Raw genomic sequence first — 27,332 nt, 5'->3', positions numbered from 1 at the left:
TAAATAGGACCCGTATTTGTCGGCTCCACTAAAAGGGTGAGAAATATTTAGATTAACATTCAACTAACAAATCTATGAAAATATTTACCTCGAGGAAAGGATAAATCTGAAAATATCGTATGAGAAGAAAATAAATACATATAAGCGATAAAAATAGAAGACCTATTTTAAACAGTTATTCAATTTTATTTTTTATATACTTTTTGTAATATCCTACAGTTTGTAATGTTCTACGCGTTATTACTTTTTTTTTCACGAGGGGCAACCCTTCAAAAGGTACCGGTGCCGTGGGGGCGACACGGGGTTATGTGGGACTTTTACCGCACTAAAACCCCCCCGGTGGCCGTACTCGGCGCTGCGTAGAGGACTCCGGGATCTCCAAAGGAACGCGACCGGAGTCCTCTCAGCGCACTGCCCCGTCGGTTCCGCCCAGGTGAGTTTTTATCACGACCACACATACCGCCGTCCTTCCCGGGGACGCTAGCCGGGCGGTTCGAGCTCCCACTCTTGCCGCCCGCAACCCTGAAAGCCCCTTTTAGTCACCTCTTACGACAGGCAGGGGATACCGTATCCCTATTCACGCGTTATTACTAGCTCGCGTTTAGCGAGCACGTGTAAGATGTGAAATGTGTTTCTTTAGGAGGCACTCACAAATCTGTAAAGTTGAACTCGTAATAAAGCAGCGCAAAAGACACACCTACGCAGGCAAATATACAATGGATACTATAATTATGTACATTTTCTATTAATGACTTATCGTGCAGTAGCTATCTGCATATATATGTATGTATGCTAAAATGGACTAAAATGTCACAATATTATTTCAATAAATTTCAATTAATTGTGATTAATAGCGTGAAGATAATTATAATTAGTGTTTCAGTTTATATTCTCTACCATTAGCAAATGTAGAACAATTTGAATTACAATTGATATAACTAATTGAATTTAATTGTTCATAGTTAAGAAAAATAAAACAACGATATAAAACGTAAACGGTACTCACGTCTCATTCTCGTCTATAAACATTTCTGTGTTATTTCAACCTGTAACAAAAAGAAGAATTTGTTAGTATGTAGATTCAGAAACAACGAAGGAGGTCTGCGTAAAACAATATATTACAATATTACATACTAAGTTTCTACGACGCTTATTTGTTGGGAAGTTTATACTTATGTGTGATCACATAAACGTAACGTTTTAGAATAAGAAGCACGGAACCCTAACACATTATTTATAGCCAGCAAAATAAGAGAGATTGTCGATATGATAAGTGTGCAAAATGCAGACAATACGGCCACCGATAAGCTGGTAATGGAAACTCGTGGAAACAACGAACTTTATCATTATAGACAATAACATCAAATAAAGTGAATAACATGTGGGGAGAGTCAATAACACGTCACCCTTTAGCGATGAGTAATGTTAACATTCGGGGTATTTGTTATTCCGCTTTATCTCAGAATCGTGATTTATAAAATTCGCTTAATTCCGCTTCGTCACACGTTTAAGAAACGTAAGTACTTTAAAATAAGGAAGTGTTTGTTAAATTAGAAAACACTAACAAACAGTTATCTCGAAAGTTCCCATTAACCGTCCATCCACCGGTACTTACGCCGACAAACCACCACGCGTAAGCGAACACGTGTTCGAAGAGGTTATTAACATTTCAACGATCAAAGCAAGGTCGGAAGAAATCGGAAGCAGCGCCCCTCTAAATCAGAACAGATTGCAGAGCCGTATGAAACTTGTATAGGTTGTATACTTGTATACTTGTGGTAAAAATATTGAATATGAAATTTCTTTATAAGCTTTATGTACTTTAACAATATAATTGAAAGAGGGAGAGATATGATAAATGTTATCGGACTTGTAAATGTTTTACAAAATACAATCGCCAAATCATACATCTGGATTTTACCTTTATTTATATAAAAAGTGCAAAAAAACGTGAAACATTTACAAATAATCAAACTTAAACCTTGATAACAAACTCGTAGTTATAACAAACACGTTTTAGCGTAAAACGAAACATATCCAAGAGGTTGTTGACATCTAAGCATAACAAAATATACTCTGTTGTACCTCACATGGTCACACCTACATGCTAAATTATAAATTTGCAAATAAATCAAGTCTACATTTCGGTATGTATAGATTTCATGGATATAAAAAAAAACTATTTTGTTCTGTGATGCAATTACGTTATTGAGTTTCCAGTAAATATAAAAATAAAGATAACCGTTTGTACATGATTTAAATAGACACTCTTCAACGCATTTCCATTTGAATGCAGCTGAGTACGGGTTTATTCCGAAATGATAAGGATTTAGAAATAGGTATAGTTTATACTAAAAATATATCTCAAAGGTATGTGGAGTCTGCCCAACAGTGGGACAATAATGGATCGATGACGTGACGATAGTTTATACACTGACAAAGTAGTTTTCCTAACGGTGTTTTCCTCCGCATTGATGCCCACGCTGGACTTCCAATAACTATAATGTGATCGATGAGTAATCAAGATTCTGTTAAAAAAACCTAGTCATTGATCGGCGTACGTGAGGCGAGCACGTCACTTCCACGGTGGAGGAAACAGGCGCACAACAGGATATTTGATTAGAGAGCAATGTCGGACGAGACTCGTCACGGGACAAAGTTCACTATTGAATCACAGGTAAATACTATTGGAACCATTTTCCTTGGAAGGAAAATGGGTTAAGGTCCTAGAAATCATCCGTTTCACTATGCTAAGCGTATACCTCACTCACATTCAACCCACAGTAACTAAGAAATTACTTTTTGTAGAAATCGCATATTTCATTCAATTTGAGGTATAGTTCATAAACAAAACTAACTAAACTTGTTATCTTCGACTTCGAGGCTTAAGATCTAAGAAGGAGATAGAATCAAAACCTTGCCGAATAAAAATAAGAAACTGAATCTCTTATGGAAACTTGCCTTTAATCAGAACCACTTCTTATTATGAATTGTCCCATTAATTAAAATAACACACAAACACAGTCCTAAAGGCCTATTTCGATAAAGTATCCGCACCGCGCAAGATTTAGACTTTCGATACACTAAATTAAAATTTCGCAATCGCAATATCTTTATACCCTCGACAACACGTGGCCTAAAACTTGACATTAGTCTTTAAGCGGCATGACTATCACGAGAAGGGATTATTGACTTATCAATATATAACAGGATATAACATAACTGATAAAGCAATACTTAATATGTCCTACAGTAATCAACATTAGTATCAATATGATTATAATTGGCTTAGCAACCGGATTACCGCGCGGGCTATTGGTGCAGAAAGGGGTCACCTCTATTCGTACTTTTACTTTTTTCTTATGTAATATAAATTGCAAATGTGTGAGCAATACATCTGGTGTAAAATGGTCACTGCTACTCATAGGCATCAATTACTGAATGTTGTGGTTCATTATGCGCCTTAAGCGCCTGTGTAGTCATTCCCACATATTACTAAAGTAGCTGTAATTTTCAAAAACTGAAACTTGCACATAATAATAATCGCATAGTAAAATAGATTGCAAAAATAATGTTATCAAAAAATACGACGACAGGTTAATTGATATAACATTGTCTATTAATTTTAATTAAAAGTAGTATGCCAGAATTTCATGCTTAGTTTAATTAAAAGCGTAGAATTGTGAATCAAGAATAAAAAACAGTTCATTCAGTAGTTTTGTAATAAAAATGGCAATAAATTTGTAAAATTAATCTTTAGTTTGTCGACTTTTTTGTTTACTAATCCGGATATTGATACTAATTAACCGAATTCAATTGCCTGATCTACTAGACCAAGTTTTTATGCAGGCTATTCAGTTAAATACATTATAGAAGACCAATAGACAAACTAACTGTTAAGTTAAAGACATAATAAAACTGTTGGCAACAGACAATGTTTAGATAATACCGGCGTAACACTGCCAATAGCCGGAAACATCATTGTAATTATATACACGGAAATATTAGTTTTACGTTTCATGAAGCGATTAATCAACAAAAAGTATGATGTGAAAAATGGCACAAGTAATTTTAATCAAATTATAACAACCGCTTCAGTATAGTATTGTGTAGTCAAAATAATTGCATAATGGACGCGCATAATTGAAGCATTTCATTACAATGTTAGCGACTTGCCCAACCGTGAATGTTTATACTACAGGCGATGACAATTTCAATTAAGTCATTTAGGAACAAAATCGTGTGTCTACAGACGCTTGTCTATCTACATAAGTTATAGTCGAATGAATTAATTATAAATCGTATTACTTAGCCCAAATTATGAAAATATGGGTGAATGATGTATATGCACCTTTCAAGACACATGTAAAACACCTTTGAATAACCATAGGTCCAGTACCTCTTCCATAAATATTTCAAAGTATCAAAAAAAGAAGACTCTACGTTTCACTTAATTATTTTAAATAGTTACTCGATGAGACTATTGTAGTATAGACATATTCTTTAAAATCTGTTTCGAATACTATATGTATACAAATGGTTGGAATGTTTCCAGAGTGACAGATTATAAACTGAAAATACTGAAGTTGAAACGTAGACACAGCCAAATACCTACACAAGTCAACAATGCAATTTACCACTGCAAAAACTGAAACGAAAATAAAATCAACAATGAAATATTTTTATATTCTAAACAGAATAATAAACTAAAACCCGAGTCACTCGCTGTTGTATTATTTTAAATCAGACTTTAGAGGAAAAATATTTTCTTGGAGATAACAAAGAATGTGACGCAGCTACAATATAGCAAATGTAGAGTATTTTCCGAGTTAAAATGACAGTGAAACAAAGCGATGTAAACAAAAGTTGCGTAAATCAATCGTACTATCATATCGGGAGCAAAACACCATTCAGGAGATGGCCTTAAGAGTAACAACAAGACGGACAATGAGGGACAAAGTCCACGCGACAATTGTCGAGCGGCGAGGAGCCGTCGTGGCACTCGTGACTGCTTGCTCTGGAATTGATCTGAAAATCAAAACATGGACTTTGTACCTTCAGCGGATTACCTAGCGCCACATACTGACAAGACGAACATTTTTTGATAGTGGCATGTCAAATTCGGCAATTTTGAAGAGAATGAAAAGGTAGGCAATTGTAGCTTGCTGATATGGACCATCAGTAAGTGTTGAAATTATTTATTTAATCTTTACTTATATTACCTAATTCTTATAGTTTTACCGTTGGCCAAAGAGTTCGACAGAGAATTTATAGAGCACTTTACGAACTTTATAGTTTCTTTTTGAGATCTTTAACCTACTTGCAGTGTCTATTTTTATACATTTAGAAATAAATGTATTATGATACTACAAAATAAATACATCATGTATAATTTTATCAAACGGGCCGTGCCATGATGTTATTTGTTGTCAATAAAAGAAATGCAATAACAATGCATACTGAATGATCACATGTACTTTGTATCTTTTGTCTGCGATGACGACAACCGCGTGTTTCAAAACATGGATATTACAAATCGTGTAGCGGCACAAAGAAGACGAAATAACGATGAATATGAAAGGAAAACATGGACTTTGTTTCCTTTGATAACTGTGTCGCACAAGTAAAACATTAATGTTCGCAGTCATAATAAATACTGCATATAGCTTTAACCATGTCGACCACACTATGGACTCACTCAACTCAACTCAATATTCGTGTGTCCAGCGTGGAAAAGGATTATGCCAATCAATATATTGGCGTATCCAGTGTGTATGATGGTTGACAAGCGAATTATTTTACATAATTGTTTAATTCACATCCGGAATATAATGCAAATACACAGGTTAATAATATAATTAGTAACAAAGTCGTTTAATTTAAATTGCTTATTATAACAATTAATAGTCTTGTATATTTAATTGTAAGCAAATTCTTTTTTCATGTCGACATTTAAATAATGGGTTATCTCTTTATATGCAGAATAATATTTTTCGTGTGTATGTGTCTATGTGCCTGTAATAAGTTAATAATAAAATAATTAAAAAACAAGCGATTTAATAACATCAATATTTTTATTTATCAGGTAACCCTTTCATATGAGAATGCATAAAAAATCAGTTGGCCATGTTTCATGCATTGTCATCACCAAATTTTGTATTCACAAATTTCAGTTCAATCGGTTGGGGTTAAAATTTTCTTGCAAGAATCGATACAAAAGTTGCTTCTTGTATGCTTATGTCAAACACACACTCCAAATAGTTATCACTTGTTCATTCATTACGTAGTTCATTAACAAATAATACAGCATAATATTACTATTTTCGAACATCATGGAATAATGAATGAAACTAAACTAAACATCATTTCGTATTCATTGTGTCATTTTCATTAACATACGTCGATAAACCTTTTGTGTAATTTACTACGGGTTCACCACTTCCCGTTGGATTTATTTTATTTTTATTTTTGATGGATCAATTGGCACTGTTCCCGTTTTTTCTAAACTGGTTAGTTCAATTGAAGTTATAATTTATTTTACTAGCGGCATAACGTCACTCAATTCAACCTACCTCTATGATAAAGTAATTTTTAGGAGTGTGTGATAAAGTAATTTTTAGGAGTAAGTTTTACGTGTGGTTTTGAATAGGTATTAGATAAAGTACGAGTAAGTGCTGCTACTTAAAACAAGTTCTACCAAAATACTTCAAAGTTTAATCATTTACCTGTCGTTGTGGTGAAAAGTAAAACCGCGCCACTTTTCATATTTTTTTCTACAAAAATGCAATTATTTATGTATTACCTTAAATTATTACTGTTTAGATTGTAAATAAAGCTATCAAGAAACTGCAGAAGGGTAAGATCATCGCCAATATTAAATGTATCTGGTGCAGAGACGTGACCTCACCTCCAAACAATATCAAGGTCGGCTCCTCATTGATATGAATTACGTTCAGAGTCGCGTTTAGATTGTGATTTAGGGCATGGACTTCGGCACGGAGCCCCTCAGATATTGTGTCAAATATTTAGATAGAAGCCATTCATTGTGGCAACAACAAGTACGCGTTTTGGCAGAATGAGTAGAATTACATACAAACATATTTGTTTTCGCAAGCTGATAAATAAAGAGGAGCATCTGACTTATATTCAAGCCTAGATTTAACAATGATAATATTAGAAAATACATATTATAACACGGGTTGTATAATAATGTAAATTGAAATAAAACAAAGATTTGATATTAACTTATGGTAGTTATGTAGTTACACACCTTGCGCATGACCATGGTGAGCTTACTCATAATTATGTATGTCAAGTCACGGACTGATAAGGACTTATACGAAGACTGCCTTTTAAGTGCAAAAACGATATATAGCTAATTGAACACTAAACACACTACTCATAGTCACGTAGGACGTGGACTTTGATACAATAACGCAAAACATCCGAGGTGGTAGGATGGTAGGGTTTCGGTTGCGAAGTGGTCGCTGGTCAAGTTACAAGTTACGTGCGGTCTTTGTGCGCTCAATCAGAGCATTGATAATTAATATGCACTTCCTTTTATTGCATACTACTGTATTTTTCAAATAAGAACCCATTGTTCTATGTTTAGTTTTTTAATGATATATGAATATACTAGTAATTATTAAAAAGCAATTAGTTGTTTTCAAACTGTCATAATATGTAGTCATATATCAGTACTCAGTAGTTTCCAGCGTTCAAAGACCACTGCTGATATGGAATTCATTTCCTGGATTTATTCTTTAATCACTAACTAGGGCACTACATGACATGTAGTGTGTCATAATTTTGAAATATATAATGATATGCATTTTTACTACGATTTTATTAGCTTGACCTGTATGTATGCATGTATCGGAAACTTTGAACTCGATTTTTACCTACTTTGAACGATCCGATTAATTTAAAATTTTGAACACTTGCCAAGAACCGATGACAATAAATGATTTTAATATTTTTTTCCCATTCTTCTCATCAAGATTTTTCTTGTGCGATTTTAGCGTGGTTTTTAGTTTTTAAACGTAAAATATAAATTCGCGAATAATTTATTCTCCTTCCGGTAACTTCTATTAATAGAAATCATGTATTAAGATTCGTAAACAAGTTTTTCCGATTGCTTAGATCGATCGTAAAAATGAGGATAATATTTGGTTCTACACTTCCCACTTCGCGATCCTTGAACGCAAATAATGCAATATAACTCACATGAGCAAAGGTCAGACAGCATGTACGATGCTCCTGATTGATGCTAAGATTTACACCTTTATATACCACTTTTGCAGTAGTTGTGCTCTTTGGTCCAACAAAAAAAAAATCTAGAAAGTTTGGTGTGAGTATGAGCGAAGTAGGTATAGTCACGTTGTTGTCTGGGAAAAAGGGTATGGATACTATCATTATGATTGGAATCGACTATATGAATTATATTATTTAATACTACTGTGGATGCGAGCGAGATAAGAAATTAATCAAGATGATCTAATAAAAAACGTCAGTGTCAATGAAAGCGATATGCGAAGGAATCTAATTCAATCTTACACTGTAAATAGCAGTATAAATACTTATAAATACCGATAGCTAATTTACCACACCTGGTACACGCCAAAGCACATTATACTCAGCAATAATCAATACAAACATGTACCATCTTCGATCTTCGCACCTTTATCGGAGGTTATCTTGAAGCTAACAAGGCGACACAAGTCAAGCGACTCGAGTACTTACCGCTGATAACCTTATTGAAGGTTCATCAGCGCTCCAGTTAGCGAGCTCGTAATTGTAATTATTCCATTCAGTTGCAGTAAGATTGCTTCTTTCCATTGGAAAACGACGTGCAACATTTATCGCCTCTAACATGTTATCGCAAATGACATGAGGAAATCCTTATTCTAATGCCAATTATAAAGATAAAATGTATCGTCCCTTGCAATTTATCAACGGATCATATTATGATGTTTATGAAATTGTCAATGATTCATCTACTGCACGTAAATATATTACGTACTCACGTAAATATTTTGAGGCGTTAGAACAATTTATGTATGAGAAGATCGATAACTTCCTCAAAAAGGACGGGTATAGATGTCTAACGCTATTTTAAAGATTTAGTAGATTACATTTGACTTCATTCTTAGTTTGATAGTAAATTCATAGACGTAGCCAAGAGACAGGGTTTAAAAGCTCACAAATACATTATAACTAGTCAGTGTGACAGAAAGAAAGACAGAGAAGAGAGAAAAGGAGAGAGATGATTTAAATGAATCAATTCATGAATACAAACATTTGTATATCATTGGGCATGTTTATTCATTCTGAATATAAGATACCTAAGAAAACCTTGGAATAATGTTTCGGTTAAAAAATTAACAAGAATATTGCTTGAAGCAACATAAAATTGTAATAATAATATATGAAAGCTTTCAAGGACCGGATAATATAATAGCAGTAAAAACGCAACAGAAAGCGGTTCTCATCTTGACCCTAGCGGGGCTGAAGTTTTATGCATTCACTTCGAATTTTTTGCATTTGCATAATAATATATTAGGGTACATAACTGGAATTCAATATTAAGGAAGTAAAAGATGGGAGTGATTTACTATGGTAGTACGTAGGAATGCATGCGAGAACTTTATCTGGTAGTAGGTAAGTGGTGACTGCTGCTCCCAACTCCAAAATAGGATTTATGATAAGTAGGCGTAGCTCATGCGTCTCTTCCGATACCCTTAAAACTTGAACACAGCAGCGCGTGACACTGTTGTTATGTTATGACACTGACAGGTTTGGCTGTGGTGCCCCGCAGTCTAACTTATTATTCTGAATATTACAATATGTTAATTTGAAGCGTCGTAGAGCAAGATGTTTCCACATAGAACAATAATTTTACCTACACAAGCTACAATTTAATTCCTGCTTGTAATCGTAGGTAACATTATCACCAAATTATACCTTCGTAGCAGGTAGTTAGGAAGCTTGACGAACGAATAGATTTGAAGCAAGGTCATGCATTGTCAAGTGCACCGCAAAAACATACAATGGCTAAAGAGTAATTACGGCTACGTATGTGTAGTACTGGTTTATCTTTAACAACCGTGGAATCGTATGTGATTATTAAGTGGTACTTTGTCATATATCTGTCGTATAACTTGGTGCAAGGCTCGATGCGAATTTCCGTTCATATTCCTATTTCTGCTAAAACAATGTTAGTGTACCGTTGAGGCTATCGTTACAGTATCATTGATTCTGTGGTCTATTTCGCGTGAATATGATTATGAAGCGTGCGTGATTATGAGATTGCAGCAAATTTAGACTACATAGATAGTTAAATAATTTAATTATGATGCGATGTCCTGATCCTTATATTTCCCGAAACTTAAGATCATTTATCAACGCATCGCATTAGTCAAATTCTATAAAACATTATGACAAAATAGTTTTATCCCGTGTAATATTTACGTAACATTCAAACGTAGTAAATAAGGGTGTCATTAATGCAAACAAAATGAAGTACAAAAATGGATCCTTGCTCCATACCCGCATAATTATGTCACTTGCTTAGTATAATTACTCTAGAACAAACTTGTTTTACATGGTACGTATAATGTCTATGATTAAATGGGAAAAATAGACAAGATCATGCATCATATAATACAGGTGTGGAATATGGGTGATGGTGATGCAACATGCCGTATTAACAATACGATATAATTTCGTTAAGTTCATTAAATCCGTTACGTCATGCTTATTAACTAGAAAATAGTAAGAAGATAAGGTGATAAAAGACATTATTACTATGCAGTGGAATGTAAAAACAATAGAACATAAACAGTGCAAGGTCGCCAATCAAATCAGGAATTATTGTTCGCACTTGACTGATAAGAAAATGTGCGTCGTTTACATCGTAAGCCACAAACAAACATCATACAAAATCTTAATTTCTTGATTCTTTCTTAAGATCTTGTCGTGATTGCAGTATCATTCGAAAAATATAAATAACATGTTTTTTTGTCTTATATTTTTGTTACATTAGCGTATGTATGTATGCAAACTTAGTACCTACTTTGAAGGTATTAAATCATACGACTAATATTATACGACTAACTATTTCAAGCTTTAAATATAAAATAACATCAGTGTGGTCTCCGTAAGAAACCAATCTGTGTTCTACGACGACCTTCAACCAATTCAAGGTTACAGATTCCCGCGAGTCAGTTATCTTACTATCCGATTTGTTTTTGCGCTATTTTACGTTACACGAGTTACTAGATTGCTTATAGTAAATATCAAGGTAAAAAAAAATGGAAACGTGCGATTCAATTCTGCTACTAATAAAAAATAGCATGAACCTGTGTTATAATGATATCATCATTCTCCAACATTTAAAAATAGTTAATGGTTACTTATTTACACTAAGCGGTCACAGAGGTTGCTATTCTATAAATAGTGCGATCCATCCATTAAACTTTGTGTTGGTCAGTTGCATTCCAGACGACAAATAATGATTATTACATTATATTTAAGTGAGTGTTAACGCATTCACGCCTACTTTATATTGTAGTACAACATCTGAATATGTACCTATTTTGTGCAAATAAATCATTCTGCTTCTGAAAGTTAAGCAACGTCGGGCAAATCGCTTAAAGCGTGGGTGAAGCGGCTGGTGGATAAACGATCATGCTTCCTTGTTTTGGATGTCGGGGTAAAATATTGCTCGAGTGTGCCTAGCATTAGGACAAAATAATAGCCAAGCGACTCTTAAATCAGCTGTATTTACAAGCGCTATTCAAAGTCAAACTACTTTCAGTCTTAATGAAAACACTTTGGACATTAAACAAATGTGTCTGTGTCAATGACACCGGGAACCGGGGTACCGATTAGCGAGTCGTCAGTGACACTCGTCAGTGGTCGTGAGAGTCATAAAACATTGTACACATATTAAATCTTCGTGCATAACGGTCATGACGATGAATTCCAGTGTGCGCGCTAATGTTAACGTGCAAAATACGTTCGGTATGTCAGTGACATGTGCTCGATGACGTCATGCACGTAGTAAACGCGTGGTGGTCTACTACAGGTTGGAACTTCACTCAGCAGATACAGTGTGAGCTCTATTCCAATAAGTCACGTATTATTGAATTGTAAATTATTCCTTTATTTGTGGAAGAACCCACCAGTAGGACATAAAAGCCGGCGATGCATTCATTGGTGACTTTCCTGATGTTGCAATGCCTATAGTCGTCGTTGACTTCCCGATTGCCTCATCAATGCGTTAATTATATAAAAAGAGTGCTACCAAAATAAGCAAACTACCGATTAAGACTCCAGTCTGGTTAAACATACAGTATGCATTTCATGTAGTGAATTTTAGTGCATCTTTTGCATTAATTAGCAGTGAACGTCCACAAGTATGGACCACCTGTCGAGCCTCGTTTATTGTCACATGAGAAACGCCTTAATATGTCTTCCAGTCAGAACTTGCATTTCTAATTTTAATTACGAAAGTAAATTTGTTATTGAATATGTAGGCATATACTAATGTACATACCACAGCTGTTTACTGATGTTTAAAGGTAGCTATAATAATAGTTAGAACTCTATGGTGTGTTTGCAGTACCACTACTACACACATTTTACTGCTTATAGCAGCAATATATAGCTGCTGTGTTTAGCGAAAGTGCGTTATGCTACGGTATTTAACCAAACCCGAGGAATTTCAATTTAGTACTAAGAGAACCTAACATTGTGTACCATCGCATCTACGATGGATTTCAGGTAGAAATCACATTCTATTTCAACATGATCAGTGACCATTTTGTACGTTACGAAAACGAAACGAACCTAATAGAATAGTACCCATTACCATTACCTAGGTAATGAAAACATAATGAAATAAGGTGAGGTGATATTTTACGTTTTTCGGAACTACCCACAAAATTCGAGCAATACGTTGCAGATTTCATAATTCCATTAGAACACGTAACCAATTCTTATCTTGTATTACTACAAAATCTAATATTATGGAAATCACGGCATGGTTTATGGTAAATCCTCAAATATTTACTTGGCAATTTGCCGATAACGGATTCTTGGTACAAATTGCAAAGTTCCGAACAGATAACAATAGGGTCGCACATGAATCGCAAAGGTCGCAAATAAATTGTAAATATTGTTCTTAACTTAGTCATAAGGTTTTAGAAATCTAACGCGTAATATTATATTTGATGATTTTTAAGATGCCTTTCTATGTACTATTTTTTAAATGTTGAGAATATTGTTTGTTAGCTATTTCTTGATCAAGTTTCTGTAAGTTTTTTAATAACATAAATAAACTCGAAAGATTTAGGAAATTTAACGTGCGAAATTAAAATATGTAGGTAGTAAACAAAATCGACACAGAAAATTTGACCCGCGACTGAAACACGGGAAATATTTTTTGCTACGTCAGGGTACTTGGAAATTCGCTGACGTTGCGAAAACGGGCAGAACATGCACTGCCTCTTGTAGGGCGTAATAATATTTTTAAGGAAATTTCACGTTTGCTACATAAAACGTGCCCTTTTAGAATTACGGAACAGTGTTCCAAGTTAGCCAAACACGTTGTACGTAACAGTCCAGTTAAACTTTGTACCTCACGTGCATGCATGCATTGCGAAAATTAAATTAAATCTCACCTCGGTAACTTATGCAAAAAATTGTAACTAAACTCACTTATCGACTATCACAGCCACTCGGTAAAATTATAAAAAGTTTATTATTTGTATAGGATAGACACGCGTCAGACATGCGGATGACGCGACGGCGCGTCGGAGACTGGCTCGCTCGGCGAGAGTGGAGCTTGGAAGTTGGATGCCGGGCACTTGTTCCCGCCATTCGTAACTAGAGATGTGACGTGGAATGATTCATATCATAGCCTGTATTCGGATTAATCGATTTTGACACGGAGAATAAACATACACAACTTTAATGAACTCATTTCTACGGATTACTGCTTCAGCTGTAGAATTCTCCCATGATAACGTATTTTGTAGCGAATTACACCAAGGTTGACGTGATTAAAAAATCAAGTCCTTCGAATAATTACGTTTAACAAATTCTTAACCGTGGCCATGATCACTAGCATGTGCGCGAAGTCGATGGTCATGATTTGAAGGTTTGCGGAATATCTAAATAGCTTGATTTTTTATTTGCATAAATTTAAGATACTCATAATATAGGTAAAACTGATAATAATAAATGTAAGAAAACAACCAAAACTCTACATCAAGATTTCCGTACGTAAATGTCATACAATATAGTAACATACATTCCATGTTATTTCATAGTAAACTTAATAGTTAAAACCTTACGCTATAGCATAACAACAGGAAAAATACTACTGAGAAAAATTCCTTGCTATTTACAAGAAAATGGAATAAGAGCGGCTGCCTTCATTTTTAAAACATCCGTAACGTCAAAGGAATTATTTAGCATTATTTGTCAGATAAAAGTAAACATTGATACCAAACAAGCGAATAACATTTAGCGATAGAATTTCAAGGTGAACAAAAACCAGCCTTTTCCGGCGCATTGCGTGTTGTTTTCAAGGTAATTGACTTAAATATTGCTTTGTTGAGAACACAGTTTGTAGGACCAGCCCTAGATGATACCATTGAAACAGAATAAGCACGTCGCGATGCAAGTGCACTCCACTGACCGCGTCCCGTGATGTGGGACGGAAACTTAAATTCCAACTAACTATTACACACTATGTAGAGTAGATTATGGAAGGTCGTGTCTCGTGTCACAGTCCGCGACTAAGAGAAAAGCTTTTACATTTTTCTCTAGCTTCAATATACTCGAAGTGCACTTATCCCTGCGGCGCGTGTAGTTCTAAACCGATCTATACGCGCTTCCATCATCCGAAGGGCATGATTAGTAGTTGGTGATAATAACCGGCACCATTATGGTGCCGGTTATTATCACTGAATATCAATTGTTAAACCTTGTCGGAGGCATTATGTGCGGTTGGAAAATATTCAACACAAGTTAGACTTCAACCCGTAGCCGTACCTCTCTTTCCCATTACATAACTAATGGCCAGAAGTAAGACAAAAAGGATTGAAAAAAATAGTAGGTACTCTACAGATCTTAGGTTGAGTTAATTTATGTCAGTATGCCCTACGTGCTATTCATTGTAGGCCATAATGAACCACAGGCTTTTTCTCTATGAAATACGTTTAGTCGTTTACCTTCAGAATACCTTATCGTACTATTTGCGTCAATTAATACCTACAACTGCAGTATTAAAGGTGGTAGAACTTTCTGCATCGCGTGTCCTCGCGTAAGCGCGTAGTAGTATTCTGCTTTAATTAAAGTGTGTTTTATGGTAAGTTGGCTACGCTCGGATAGGTATAGCTTAAGAAGTGGCTAAATAAGTGGACATGGACAGACTAATCAAGACATTCTCAGATGAATGTATTTTTTTTTCGAGATAAATGGTATTTATTACTACTAATCAGCTAATATACCTAGACGAAACCTTGTTTCATAATCGTATATAGTTTCTGAGATGAGAGTGCACAAACAGCGACTAGGGTACTTAATTTTATACACAGGCACGTAAAGATGCTGCTTAATGCAAAATGTCAGTTCCATCAAACCGTAAAAGGATTGCAAGGTGAAGAGTGTGAATTATTTTAGGACGGAATTATGTTCCACATATGTGCATACAGCATCTGGCAAATGATCCGGGCTATTTGCACAAGTTCGTGAAGCTGTAGCCAAACGGTTACTCTGTATGCAACATACAATTCGCGTCTAGAAGCGCTAATCACAAAGTTACTTAAGGTCAATATCCTGAATTAGTGAATGCAATAGCTCTGTTGGCCGAAGAATTAGAATGAATTAACGAACTATTACTATATACTTTCGGAAACTATACCTACTGTTGGCTAGCTATGTAAGTACATGTTATTAAATCACCATAACACCCATTTTAGCCTTATGGCAGATTGCTGAACCAGAACTCAGTAGTACTTGAGCAATGAGACTAGCTAGCAAACTAGCAGTTTTACTCTTACTCTTACTCTTAAGTAAGAGTGTAAGAAGAGTACAGTTTACAGGAGCCAAACACAACATTACATTAAAAAAAATGCAAAGCAATATGCAACAGTATTAGACATATCGATGCTAGTCATATGCCAGTACATAGTTCTGTGGCTAGTAGAACTAGTGAATATAATCGCTGGAGTATGAAACAGCCGCGTTACGCCACTGAGGCGTTCGTTACACTTGGAACGGTCCAGTAAACGGTCACAGTTCGGAAACCACGACATTCACGACCAAAGTCTAAGACGTAGAGTACAAAAAAATAATGGATTGTAAATATATTTTTATCGCATTGACCTTTTGGATCTTACTATTATTATTAAATAATAATTAAATGAATTATTCATTGTGAAGATTAATAATGTGGCTTTTTATTTAAATATAACAATAATTACATAATAGTGTGTAGACTTTTTCCCCCAAATTAAATAGATATTTAATTTGTATAGAACAATAAATGATCATTAATATAAGAAAAATATCGTTTAAATCGGTTTATAGACGGATTTTTTTGTCTATCAATTATTATAAAATTAAAATTATTGCGTACCTATTATGTACATTGTATCCTGAATTATAAATTTAATTAAAAATTTACCCATGCGAACAATAGAATAATTATTCATATTAATATTATAAGTGATTTATCAAAAAAAAATATCATTCAAATTATTAAATCGCGTTACAATGACATGTGAAACTAAAGAATGCTTTGGTGTGACCATTTTATTGGTATAAAGACTGAATTGAATACACAAATATTTTCTGAATGTTTCTTATATCCAATTCAGGCTTTAATAATAATGTATAAAAGAAGCAACCCTGATCAAAGTCTACGTCCGATCAACACCATTAGCAGTAAGATGTCCTTTGTCTCAAAAATAGAAGCAAACCTATGATCCCCCGTGTGAACAGCTAATCATACCCTCATATTACTGCAAATAGAATAATGCCGGCGGCACGTACGTGTTATAAAATGACCCCTTTGTCTCAGTACTAAGGTGCACGATAAGCAACGGATACAATATGACAAAGCCATTTGTTGTCTCGTTATAAAGTCTCCTACACACGGGAGACAATGCGAAACGTGTTCCAGCGTGACCTAAGCAAGAGGATGGGGTGACATTGTTATTATGGGTCCGAGGACGTCTATAGTCTTTACTGTCAATTCCATGATGATATCCGATAACCGGCGCAAACAATAAACACGTGTTTCTTTAATAACGCTAGATAATGGTGTTGGTGACATTCTTTGTTATGTACAAGAGAAGTAAATAACACGAACGTTAAGTATAGCTAGTATATTGTTAGCTGTGGAATAAGATTCTTGTTGCTTATTAGGTGTTCTACTTAACCTATTTAAGCGATATCCGCAAATGTATTTGATTTCGGAACAAAGGTAAGCGTACTCAAGATGATAGAATAGTTCTAGTTCGACAATTGTTGCACAAAAACTGCTATTACCCAGTCCACAGGAGCAAACGCCAATTATGAATTAATTCTTCCTAGTTTAAGCATAATTTGTGACCCTCCGCCGTAAATACTTAAGACAGCATATATAGTGATATATGATAGTAGTGAGTATGGTATGTTATGGATATTAAACCAGCGTTGACTCCTATCCTTGAGACTGACCCTGGCCTGCAGGGGCCTTGAATACGAAGCCCGCCAACCTCTTTATGGGGATAAAAGCTTGTAAAAAAGTGTAATATGTGACAGTTTTCCGCTCCATTAACACAGACCACCAATGCCCTTAATTCGCTATCGTCCTAATGTAAATACGTATTATAGATCTCACATATTTTTAGCAATTTAATTCGTAATTACAAAGGAAATCAAAACAATATATATTTTTATTGAATTATTGAAGGCTTCGAAGCAAAAAAATAATATCCACATATAAAATGAGAATCGCACAAATTGTAATGTAAATAATATGTATTATATGTTTGAAATAAGCCACTCCTCTGACAGCGTTAAGTAGAGTGACAGAGTAAGCACCAGTAAGTACCAATAATATTTTATACTGTTGAGATCGACAGTGCACTTGCCATTTTCTATATATCTTGAAGATTCTGAATGAGCGTCTCTTCAGCATTATCGATTAATCAAACACTTATCGATATTAAATAGCTAAAATAAGCTGATGAATATGCTTACTAGAAAAAAATGTATCAGTATTTACAAGAACAATGGATCGTGCCGAAATTGTTATCTCCATACTATTACTGTACAATCATCTATCTGGTACATTCATACAGACACTATCTAGCAACATTATTATTAGTATAGATTACTATCTTTTATGTTTACAGAGCGTTGTTATCGGTCACGAGATAAGGGAGCATAAGGTCAAGTTCCGGCGAGCGAGTCCGGAGTGGTGACACTATCGTGGCGGATGTACGGAGGAAGGCGCCACTCGGGCCGCGGGATAATGGCGGCCCGGGGGCGAAGTCCAACGGCCCGGACGGGAATAGACTGCCCCGATGGAAGGATTACGTTAAACACTTGGTACTAAGTGCTATGTATGTATCTTTAATATAATTTCGAAAGCATTATACGCTCGCTATGTTTTTGAGGCATAAGTCCGTGTCATAGATAGAAAGAAAAGGTTAATGAGCAATCTGAAGGTTGTACATTTTCTGTCAATGAAACAAGACTTTCTCAGCGTCTACCTATCTCCTATATTGTAGAAGGTATAATTTAATCGTAGCTATCCAAACAAGCAGATGTCAATCAACGTCAGTGGAGCTTTGCATGGCACCGTTAGTTGTCGTCCCTATTAACTTAACACACTCAGTGTTTATGTATACAAATACAACTTACTTAAACTTTCTATATAGGCAATGATCCTATTAGGTGTCGTTCGAGTCTCAGACGACCTACATTTACAGGCGCCTTTCATCGCCTACTTCAGTTGTACAAAGTACAAACACGTGACTATGCCGCAAAACCGACAAGGTTCGGTGATCAGGCAACGAGGCTAAGACAATCCGAAGCAAGAGAGTGGTCCGGGCTCCTCTAGTGTTTCGGGAATCTCGTTGAGAACTTACAGGCATCATTAAAGGCTAAAACAAACGCCCATTAGCGACATTCGCGAGGTGAACTCGTTGCAGCCGGCGCGGCGGCGGACGTCCCGCGAGCGCTCTTAACCTAATTATTTATTGCACCGCGGGACGGTGACACATGCCACTCCACTCCACTCTCCGTTGCCACTCACCGAGTGCAAATCTTAAATGAATTTCAGAAATACTAATATTCTTAACATTATATAATTGTGGAATTTACAAGAAACCGCATGGTACAATTTTCTGCGGTAGGAGCCATACCACTTTACACAAATTTGATACTTAGTTATAATGTTAATAGTAAGGGTTGTTGTGTTCTGTCACATAAAGTTACAAGTCAGTGTTATGTCATTAGGTGACCCTTTAGCCTACCGGCCCACCTCAAGCGGCTAGGTATTAACGATCGATTGCAAGCAAAAGATCTACTTCCATACAACCATAGAGTGAATGATTTACATTGCTCAGCAATTGAAGATAGAAGTGGATATTCACAAGACCAATGATAGAACAATGACCAACTAGAAATTAAAAGTAATGCTGAGTGGATTTTTGTAATCACAAATGAAGTATATTAGAATGTAACTTTATTAAACACAATTCTGGCAATAATACTTTAATAATAATAAAAAGCGCCTCACCCATTTCAGATACAATTATCTCCGTACACAGTGCAGTGCATGTTTATCACAGTGGCCGGGAGCGGCAGACGATCACGGTCACGTCGATAAACCACTTGTGACCTTCAACTAGATAACAGAGTCTGAAGTTCAGTGACAACATCATCCAGACCTACTTGGTACACATCGGCTTTGATTGATTACCTACTAGTTTATGATTCCGCTTAGCTGAAGTTGAGGTGGAAAATAGAAATTCAATTATCGTGGTTCGCATATACCTATTGATAATATAAATAGTGTTGTCTTAAACATTAAACAATATAGTAATAGAAAAAATGGGTTCGAAGGCAAGATATTCAAAATCCAAATACTCATACCTGTGTTTGTGCGTGTCTGAAAATTGCAAAATGACCCATTTTTAACAAATATGAATTAAAAGAGGATTAAGGTCGGTTCAGCAGTGGTGTACAGAGCAGAAATCCTTGCGATCTATGTGAGATTAGAATACATCAGCGCAAGTTAGCACGTCTGCAGCGAACCCGACCATGAGAAACCTACACATCTTTTAATGTCGAACACGGCTGTTAAATACAATATTTTAAAGGATACCGTCGTTAATATCGTGTATATTATCGAATCATCTTAACAAGCCCTCGCCCTGACCTTAGTATGGCCCGGTGGCTTCATGTAATTAATTTTATCGAGAAAACACTCAGGTACAAGGGTTAAAAACTACTAATGTACCAATAGATATGTCATCTTTGTTTGCGAGTGCCGTCATCCAGCAACAATTTTAAGCATTAGAAATTAGGAGTAAGTCATGACGCTATATAGTTTTTGAAGTTTATGATGAAAATTTGTATCTATACCTATATGTCTTTAATTATGCTAGGTTCTATTTTAACATTTGCGCAGTTTTATCTAAACCGTTCGATCACGCGCGACGCAGACAAATTATGTATGAACATTCATGAGCACTCAGTCACATTGTGGTTACGCGCGCCACGCTCTAATGGATCTTAAAGTATAGATAGAATAGGATATTACTCTATGGTTAAACCCTATTAACTCTACGATTGATTAATTTTAATAGGTATCTCATAAATTTAATTACGACCATGTATATTACATTGGATTTTCATTACTTTTTTATACGTTTTGTGTTATTAAAAACAACTTATATAACGCATAAACAAGGCGTGCAATATCAACCATATTAGTTTTAAGGAGCAGTCAATACGTCTACGGCATCCCAATATTTTGTAACAGTTGTGTATCTATGGCACCTATACACAGGAAACGGAGTAAGGTCAGATAACTTATTTTCAGATATCTCTTTTACTATATTTTCTCTTCAGATAGTTCAATACAAATAAACTGTAACAGAATAAAACACGAGACGCGTTATCTCGACACAAATGGGTCACAGATACAACGATCGCCTCTCGCCTTATCCGACGGACTTTGAAACCGATTTGTGCCTGACGCTAGTTCATTATGTATTGTACAAGTTATGAGGACACATGTAGCAAGCAGTGGCAATTTAGTTAATATCAATTGTAGATGTGTCTATACGAATAAATAAAATTGAAGTCTGCTGGACCATACGGATTAATCGAGAAAAACGAAAGTTTGACGAAACATTTACACAACGATGAAATCTCTTCCTTTACTCCAAAAAGCTTTTCAACGATACATTACAATAAAGCAATATTTATTGCGCTGAATTGTATATTATTATGAAGTTGTTTTGAAGGATTATATTCGTACAGGCACGCATATCACTACTTTTTCGAAGTTGTCTGTATTATTAATCATTAATAAACACTTTAATTTTGAAATGAACATCGTGATCAAAGGGGGTGTCCCCTTTAACACCCTTTCTATACTAAGCCTTCGCTGTCTGTCTGTCACAGGGTTCTATCTCTTGAACCGTAATAGATAGACACTTGTTTTTTTATAGTTCCTAAAAGTGTGTATTAGGTGAAGGTGTCCTACACTGAATTTGCCACGGCAAAAGACTAAAACCTAAGCTCTTATTATTTTGACGGATTGCAGAGCAATGGGTCAATTCCAAAAATTATCCTATCGAATCATTATGCACTAATTAATCCCACAGACTAAAAGTACAAAAACAGATCCATCAAAGAATTAATAAGGCTTTTGAATGTCGAAGATGTAGCTTATTCTTAGCCGATAATGGATTTTTGCAAATCGGACAAACATCGGCTTGTTGCCATCGGCGTATTTACCTAAGGGCTAGAGTACTTGGACGAGTAAGTAATTAGGAAGGTTGCGGGAGTATTCTTTCTCTTACATTTTTATTATCTTTTATGAAAAGAAAATTTTATGTAACGAAGTATTTTTGTTGTTACGACAATACTTTGATCTCTACCCTCTACGTCAACTTTAGATGGAACTCACTTAACTATTTCGCCATTTCACGTCAGTGAAAGAATGACAAGAAAAGTTTTGTATTGTTCCAATGTAGCCATATTCCAATTTTCCTGTGTATTTTTAAAGATCCCTTTGTAAACATAATTTTCAAAACATTGTTCTGGCTTCAATACGGTGAAGTTGTGCAGAGGGTGGGATATTTTTAGCTTTGAGACGTTTTGTACAAAATTTGTGTAGATATTTGCAATTATTCTGCCCATTGTGTGTTCTTAAATGAATAAATAAAATCTGTGACCCTAAGACCCTTACTAGGATGTCCTATACTGTACGTTCCATGTGCACTCAAAACCAGAACATATGCCATTTGTAAATCTGACTAACCGGGGTCGAATCCAGAACCTTCTGCGTGACAAAAAAGTATAACGACCTCTGTGTCACGCGGTCGTCTAAACTTTAAGGTTGTGTAAAAAATGTGAGAAAAACAACAATAATGCAGTATACATCGTTAGATTATACATATTTTCTGAAGGTTAACTTTAATTAATATTTTTGCATTACAGAACGTATATATGTTTATATAATAATATTTTTATCGCATAATTAACATAGTATTCTGCAAACCACCATAAAAACCTTACAAGAAGCTGTCATATTTTATTATTATTTGAGCATAACTATAAAATACGAATATAGGTACCTATATACCGTATGAACATATTTAATATGTTTCTTTGTTATAGGTATTTTTGACAATTTCTTCAATATCGTTTTTTCAAGTAGTAAGTTACGTTTTTTGCAAAGGCAATATTATTGAGGAACTTTTATCAAATCCCTTTTATGTATGAAATGGATTGAATTGATTTTTTGGAAGATAACTGACCACCAAGGGTAACAGGAAAGGTAGTATGATAACACTCACAGTTTTTACACAAGGACATTAAAACGAGCTCCGTTTTGGAAGATTAGAAGAACAGTATAGTGACGATCGGCCCTTAGTTGATCCGGATACAAGGTCAGACGGTAGGCAAGGTCGCGGCGCTCTCCCCGATAACGATGATCTCTTTAGCGTACCCTTACTGCAAATTAGGAGTACCGATTGAACAAGGGCAGCTTTGGAAGAGAGACATAAGATTTACCTTATAATATTTACAATAATCCTTCCCTATTAATCGTAACTTGTTTCAAAACTTTCGTTATATGCAGTATACAGACTTAAAATATTATTATTCTAAATGACGTTACAATAGTTTACATACATGCTAGTAAAATTACTTTTAATTTATTATCAAAAAATATTCATGTAATAATAAACCCATGAAGACATTCAGTCACACTGCAATAATTGAATTACTAACAATAGGACTATAAAAATAAAATAATGTTTGTAGTTTAATTTTCGTAATGCGTCTCCTCTCGCTCCCAGCCTTTCCACCAACGAAGGAAATTACAAAAGACTAAACGTAGCGCCCACCTCCGTGGTAAGGAAGAGCATGTTTAGCTGCCCACTCGCTCTGGCGTTACTTATATGTTCCGATGGCAAATGATCCTCTGGAGTATAGATGTTACTCGTGTGTGTAGTTAGACTAACTAACGAATCCACACTTACGATTTCCGCGCTGAACTCTAAAGATCGATTGACTTTTTCAAAATAGCGCATGTTATCCAAAACTCAAAATAAAACCGTTATTATCCTATGTATTCATTATATGCTACCTTTTTTACTAGTATATTAATATATCAAATTTTGGAAAGGCCTTTATTTTAAATAGGAGAATAATTACTTACGTATTTTATGCGTTCCTTGTCTTTTTCGAACCTTTTTGATATAAAATATTTTGTATGCCTAGTTTAACATATGCAGTAAAATAAACATCATTTTCGGGAAATGAGGTCCATGCCCAAAATATGAACTTGATTGTTGACTGACTTACAATAATCATCGTTCAGACAGCTTTCGTACCCTCCAGAAATTATCAGGGTGTTCGTAACATAGCCTAAAAGCTACATAGCTACAATACAGTACATTAATTATTATGATCAAACAATCTGAAGTAGACGGCCAATCCTAACGTGGGTTGGGTACCTTAGTAACCAAGTTGATGAGGTGGGCGACGTCGTGCGTCATATCGTACGATACTTCGTTAGGCTGTCATATCCACGAGTAATTTAATTTCTGTTGATAATTAATTAATTTTTTTATATAACCGATTAGCTGACCCGGCAAATTTTGTACCGCCTCAAAATCTATTTATTAAATTAACATAGGCTATATTTTATATTTCATATAAAATATAGCCTATGTTAATTTATGTATAGGCACGAGTAACATAGGCTATATTTTATATGAAATATAGCCTATAATAATTATAATGTAGCTTTCGAATGGTGAAAGAATTTTTAAAATCGGTCCAGTAGTTTTTGAGCCTATTCATTACAATCAAACAAACAAACAAAGCTTTCCTCTTTATAATATTAGTATACAGACATACCGTCCGTGGGACGGACTATTTTTTTATGTATGATGTTGAAGGGTAGGAGTCTATTGATCACCGTTGTCAACTATTAGATCGGCGTCGGCGGCGATTTTGCTTTCCAATTAATGTTTCGTTAAGTCTAAAACTTATAAGACAAATAGGAAAACCAAATTCCATTATAAATTATTGCTTTTTAGTGAAGTTAATTAAGAAATCGTGTTTTTAACTATTAATTTATGCATCATAATAATTACACAGAGCTCATTTTTGAAGCCTTTTAATTTCTGTGACAAATTAAACGAACAATTCTCTAGGTTTTCAATTGATTTCATACGATTTCGTATGGGTATATGAATACAGAGCGTTTTTAAAAACAATAGTAGCTTAAAGGGGAACTTCATATTCTTCATAAATACAACATCATAAAGTTTTTAAACATTACCAGATTTGAATGGGTGTTTAAAAGTTGGCACAGGGCTACTGGTATCAGGACGGTGATGTTTAGAAAACTATGTTATGTGTGATATAAACGGATAACACGTGTCAGCATTATGTCGGGCCCACGTGGGCGAAAATTTCCCATCACACATAATTACGTATTATAGAAGACATTCATTCTATTATTTTTACCATTGGACTGAGAAAAATACATAATTATTTATAAATTCTGGGAGTCCATTCATATACTTATAGTACATATAATATATAATATAATATATATGTTAGTTATGACCTATTGTTATATTTTTTCCTATTTCGTAATTATTTCACATACAATTTACATTTATTTAAAAGCAACAATGATTCATCTAGTTTTTTCTTTTGTATTTTATATTTATAATGAGTCACTTTTTGCTCTTTAACAATTGGTGCTGATGATTTATGCTCCAAGAGACGAAAATGCTGAAACTGATATTACAATACATAGGTGCTTAAAATAAAAGTATGGAATTACAATCAGGTGATTAACATGTACTCATAGATCATTTAGTATCAGACATGATCTACATTATTTTCTTTATAATAAAGATGCAATCCCTCTGGTCTTAAGCTATTGCGGCCTTTGGATATCACTTATTAAATTAAATTACCAGAGCTTTGTTTAAATGAATTCTATCACATCCGAGGAAGATTTATAAGTAAATGTAGTTATCATTATTAAATTATAATGTGTAAGACTTTACTATTAGTGTAAACTTGAAGCTTTTAGTGTTTCACCGATGACAATATTTTAAAATAAATTGTTGTTAATCATAAAATAAATGTCAACAACATTTGTTACTAGTCATTAATTCTAATAGGAATTCCTTACAGTTTTTCAATGTAATTTATTAATCATTAAAACCTGATTTTTTCATAGTTGTTAGATATTTTTGGTTGATTTCTTGCAGTAATAAAAATAGTATAATGAAATAATAACCATGACAATACTGCAGTAGCAGTGATAATACAGTTATTTTAAATTGGGCCTCTGAATCTGAAAATCAGAGATTCAAATCCCATTCATTGAATCCATGGTTAATGGAATCACAGCGATAAAGCCAACGGACATGAGAACTAAAAAAGTTCTCAGAGGTGAGTGAAGTTGGTAGACTTCACGACCATCACCTTAGCCTGGCACTTGACATATGCCGACTATGGCACAAAGTTTTCTCACTCAGTGAAGAGATCCATGATGGTTGATGAGTTAACATTGATGAATGCAACTGATGGAATAAGAATTTTGTCCAATGTATGTACCAGGACCATGTAGTAAATTCATTAATTGAGTAAACCTTATCAGAAATTGTATACATTGGGTGGATATTTAAGTCCAAATGTAGAATAAGATGTATAAATTATGTCTCAATTTAAATCTAAGGTTCTCAGATTTAGATAAGGCAATAAAATTGTACATTATATACCACACAAGAAAATTCTTTATTATGTTTTAGAGATGAAATCATAATTGACTAATTTACAAAGGTTATACTTTGCACTAATACTACACATAAGTATTATATTGGGGAGTTATTAATTTACTTAAATTGTATCTAATGTAATGTTCTTGACATGCAATATACCGCAAAATTTCACCGATAGTCGCCGAACTTATTAACCGTATTAGAACGAATAGGTACCTACTGTAAACTGTAACTGTTTAAGATGAAACCAAAATTTTTAAAGTAATATTAAACGAAAAATAATAATATAATTATCCTGTTTTAGTCACTGAAATAGTTATTTTCTTATAGGTTATAAATCGCGCTATAAATTATATGTTGCTTCTCTCAGAAAACCATAAATAAATGGAAAAAATCTCACCGTGTACGCCGCGACGGTTCTGGGGTTGCTGAAAAAATTACACTTGTAAATTATCACTAAATTTTCAAATATATTCTTAGTAAACACACTGATAACTGATACTGTCCCTACGTCTGCAAACCCGACCAATCCGCCGCACGTTTAGTGATGTGGGCACTTTATAAATGTCAAAATCGTCGACGTACCGATTAATCGATCCATCCATCGCAAATACTTTAGACGGAAACAAAAACTTATAGCATTAAAATAATAGATACTTAAAAGTTATAGAAGTTTCCAATTATTTTATTAATAAAAATATTTAAAATGTAATATTATATGCTTTCAATGTTTTTAAGTCGCACATTGTTCGATTTCATTATGGTTTACAA

General features: G+C 34.6%; 1 protein-coding gene and 1 long non-coding RNA gene across 3 annotated transcripts in view; one reads left to right on the top strand and one right to left on the bottom strand.

The window, feature by feature from the left end:
• Positions 1–27,111, bottom strand: part of Acsl (Acyl-CoA synthetase long-chain) — a 41,593-nt gene extending 14,482 nt beyond the window's left edge. Inside the window, exons 1-2 of one of the 2 annotated variants that reach the window (XM_073081142.1) lie at positions 26,962–27,111; positions 1,007–1,046 (exon numbers count right to left, since the gene is read on the bottom strand). In XM_073081142.1, the coding sequence (XP_072937243.1) occupies positions 1,007–1,029 (23 nt within the window). In that variant the 5' untranslated portion in view covers positions 1,030–1,046; positions 26,962–27,111. Of the gene's footprint in view, positions 1–1,006; positions 1,047–13,685; positions 13,846–26,961 lie in introns of those variants that run through there. The other variant, XM_073081141.1, reaches the window with a different exon arrangement.
• Positions 2,067–4,948, top strand: LOC140747677 (uncharacterized). The gene is made up of 3 exons (XR_012102893.1): positions 2,067–2,147; positions 2,546–2,677; positions 4,556–4,948. It is a non-coding gene; the product is annotated as an uncharacterized LOC140747677 (long non-coding RNA).
• Positions 27,112–27,332: the final 221 nt, after the last annotated feature.

Source organism: Epargyreus clarus, unplaced genomic scaffold (assembly GCF_041222505.1).
Source record: "Epargyreus clarus isolate Ecla_fem2 unplaced genomic scaffold, WU_Ecla_fem_2.2 ptg000015l, whole genome shotgun sequence".
NCBI classification, from domain to species: domain Eukaryota; kingdom Metazoa; phylum Arthropoda; class Insecta; order Lepidoptera; family Hesperiidae; genus Epargyreus; species Epargyreus clarus.
Note: the sequence above shows the minus strand (reverse complement) of the source record. Positions and strands in the feature narration are given on the sequence as shown.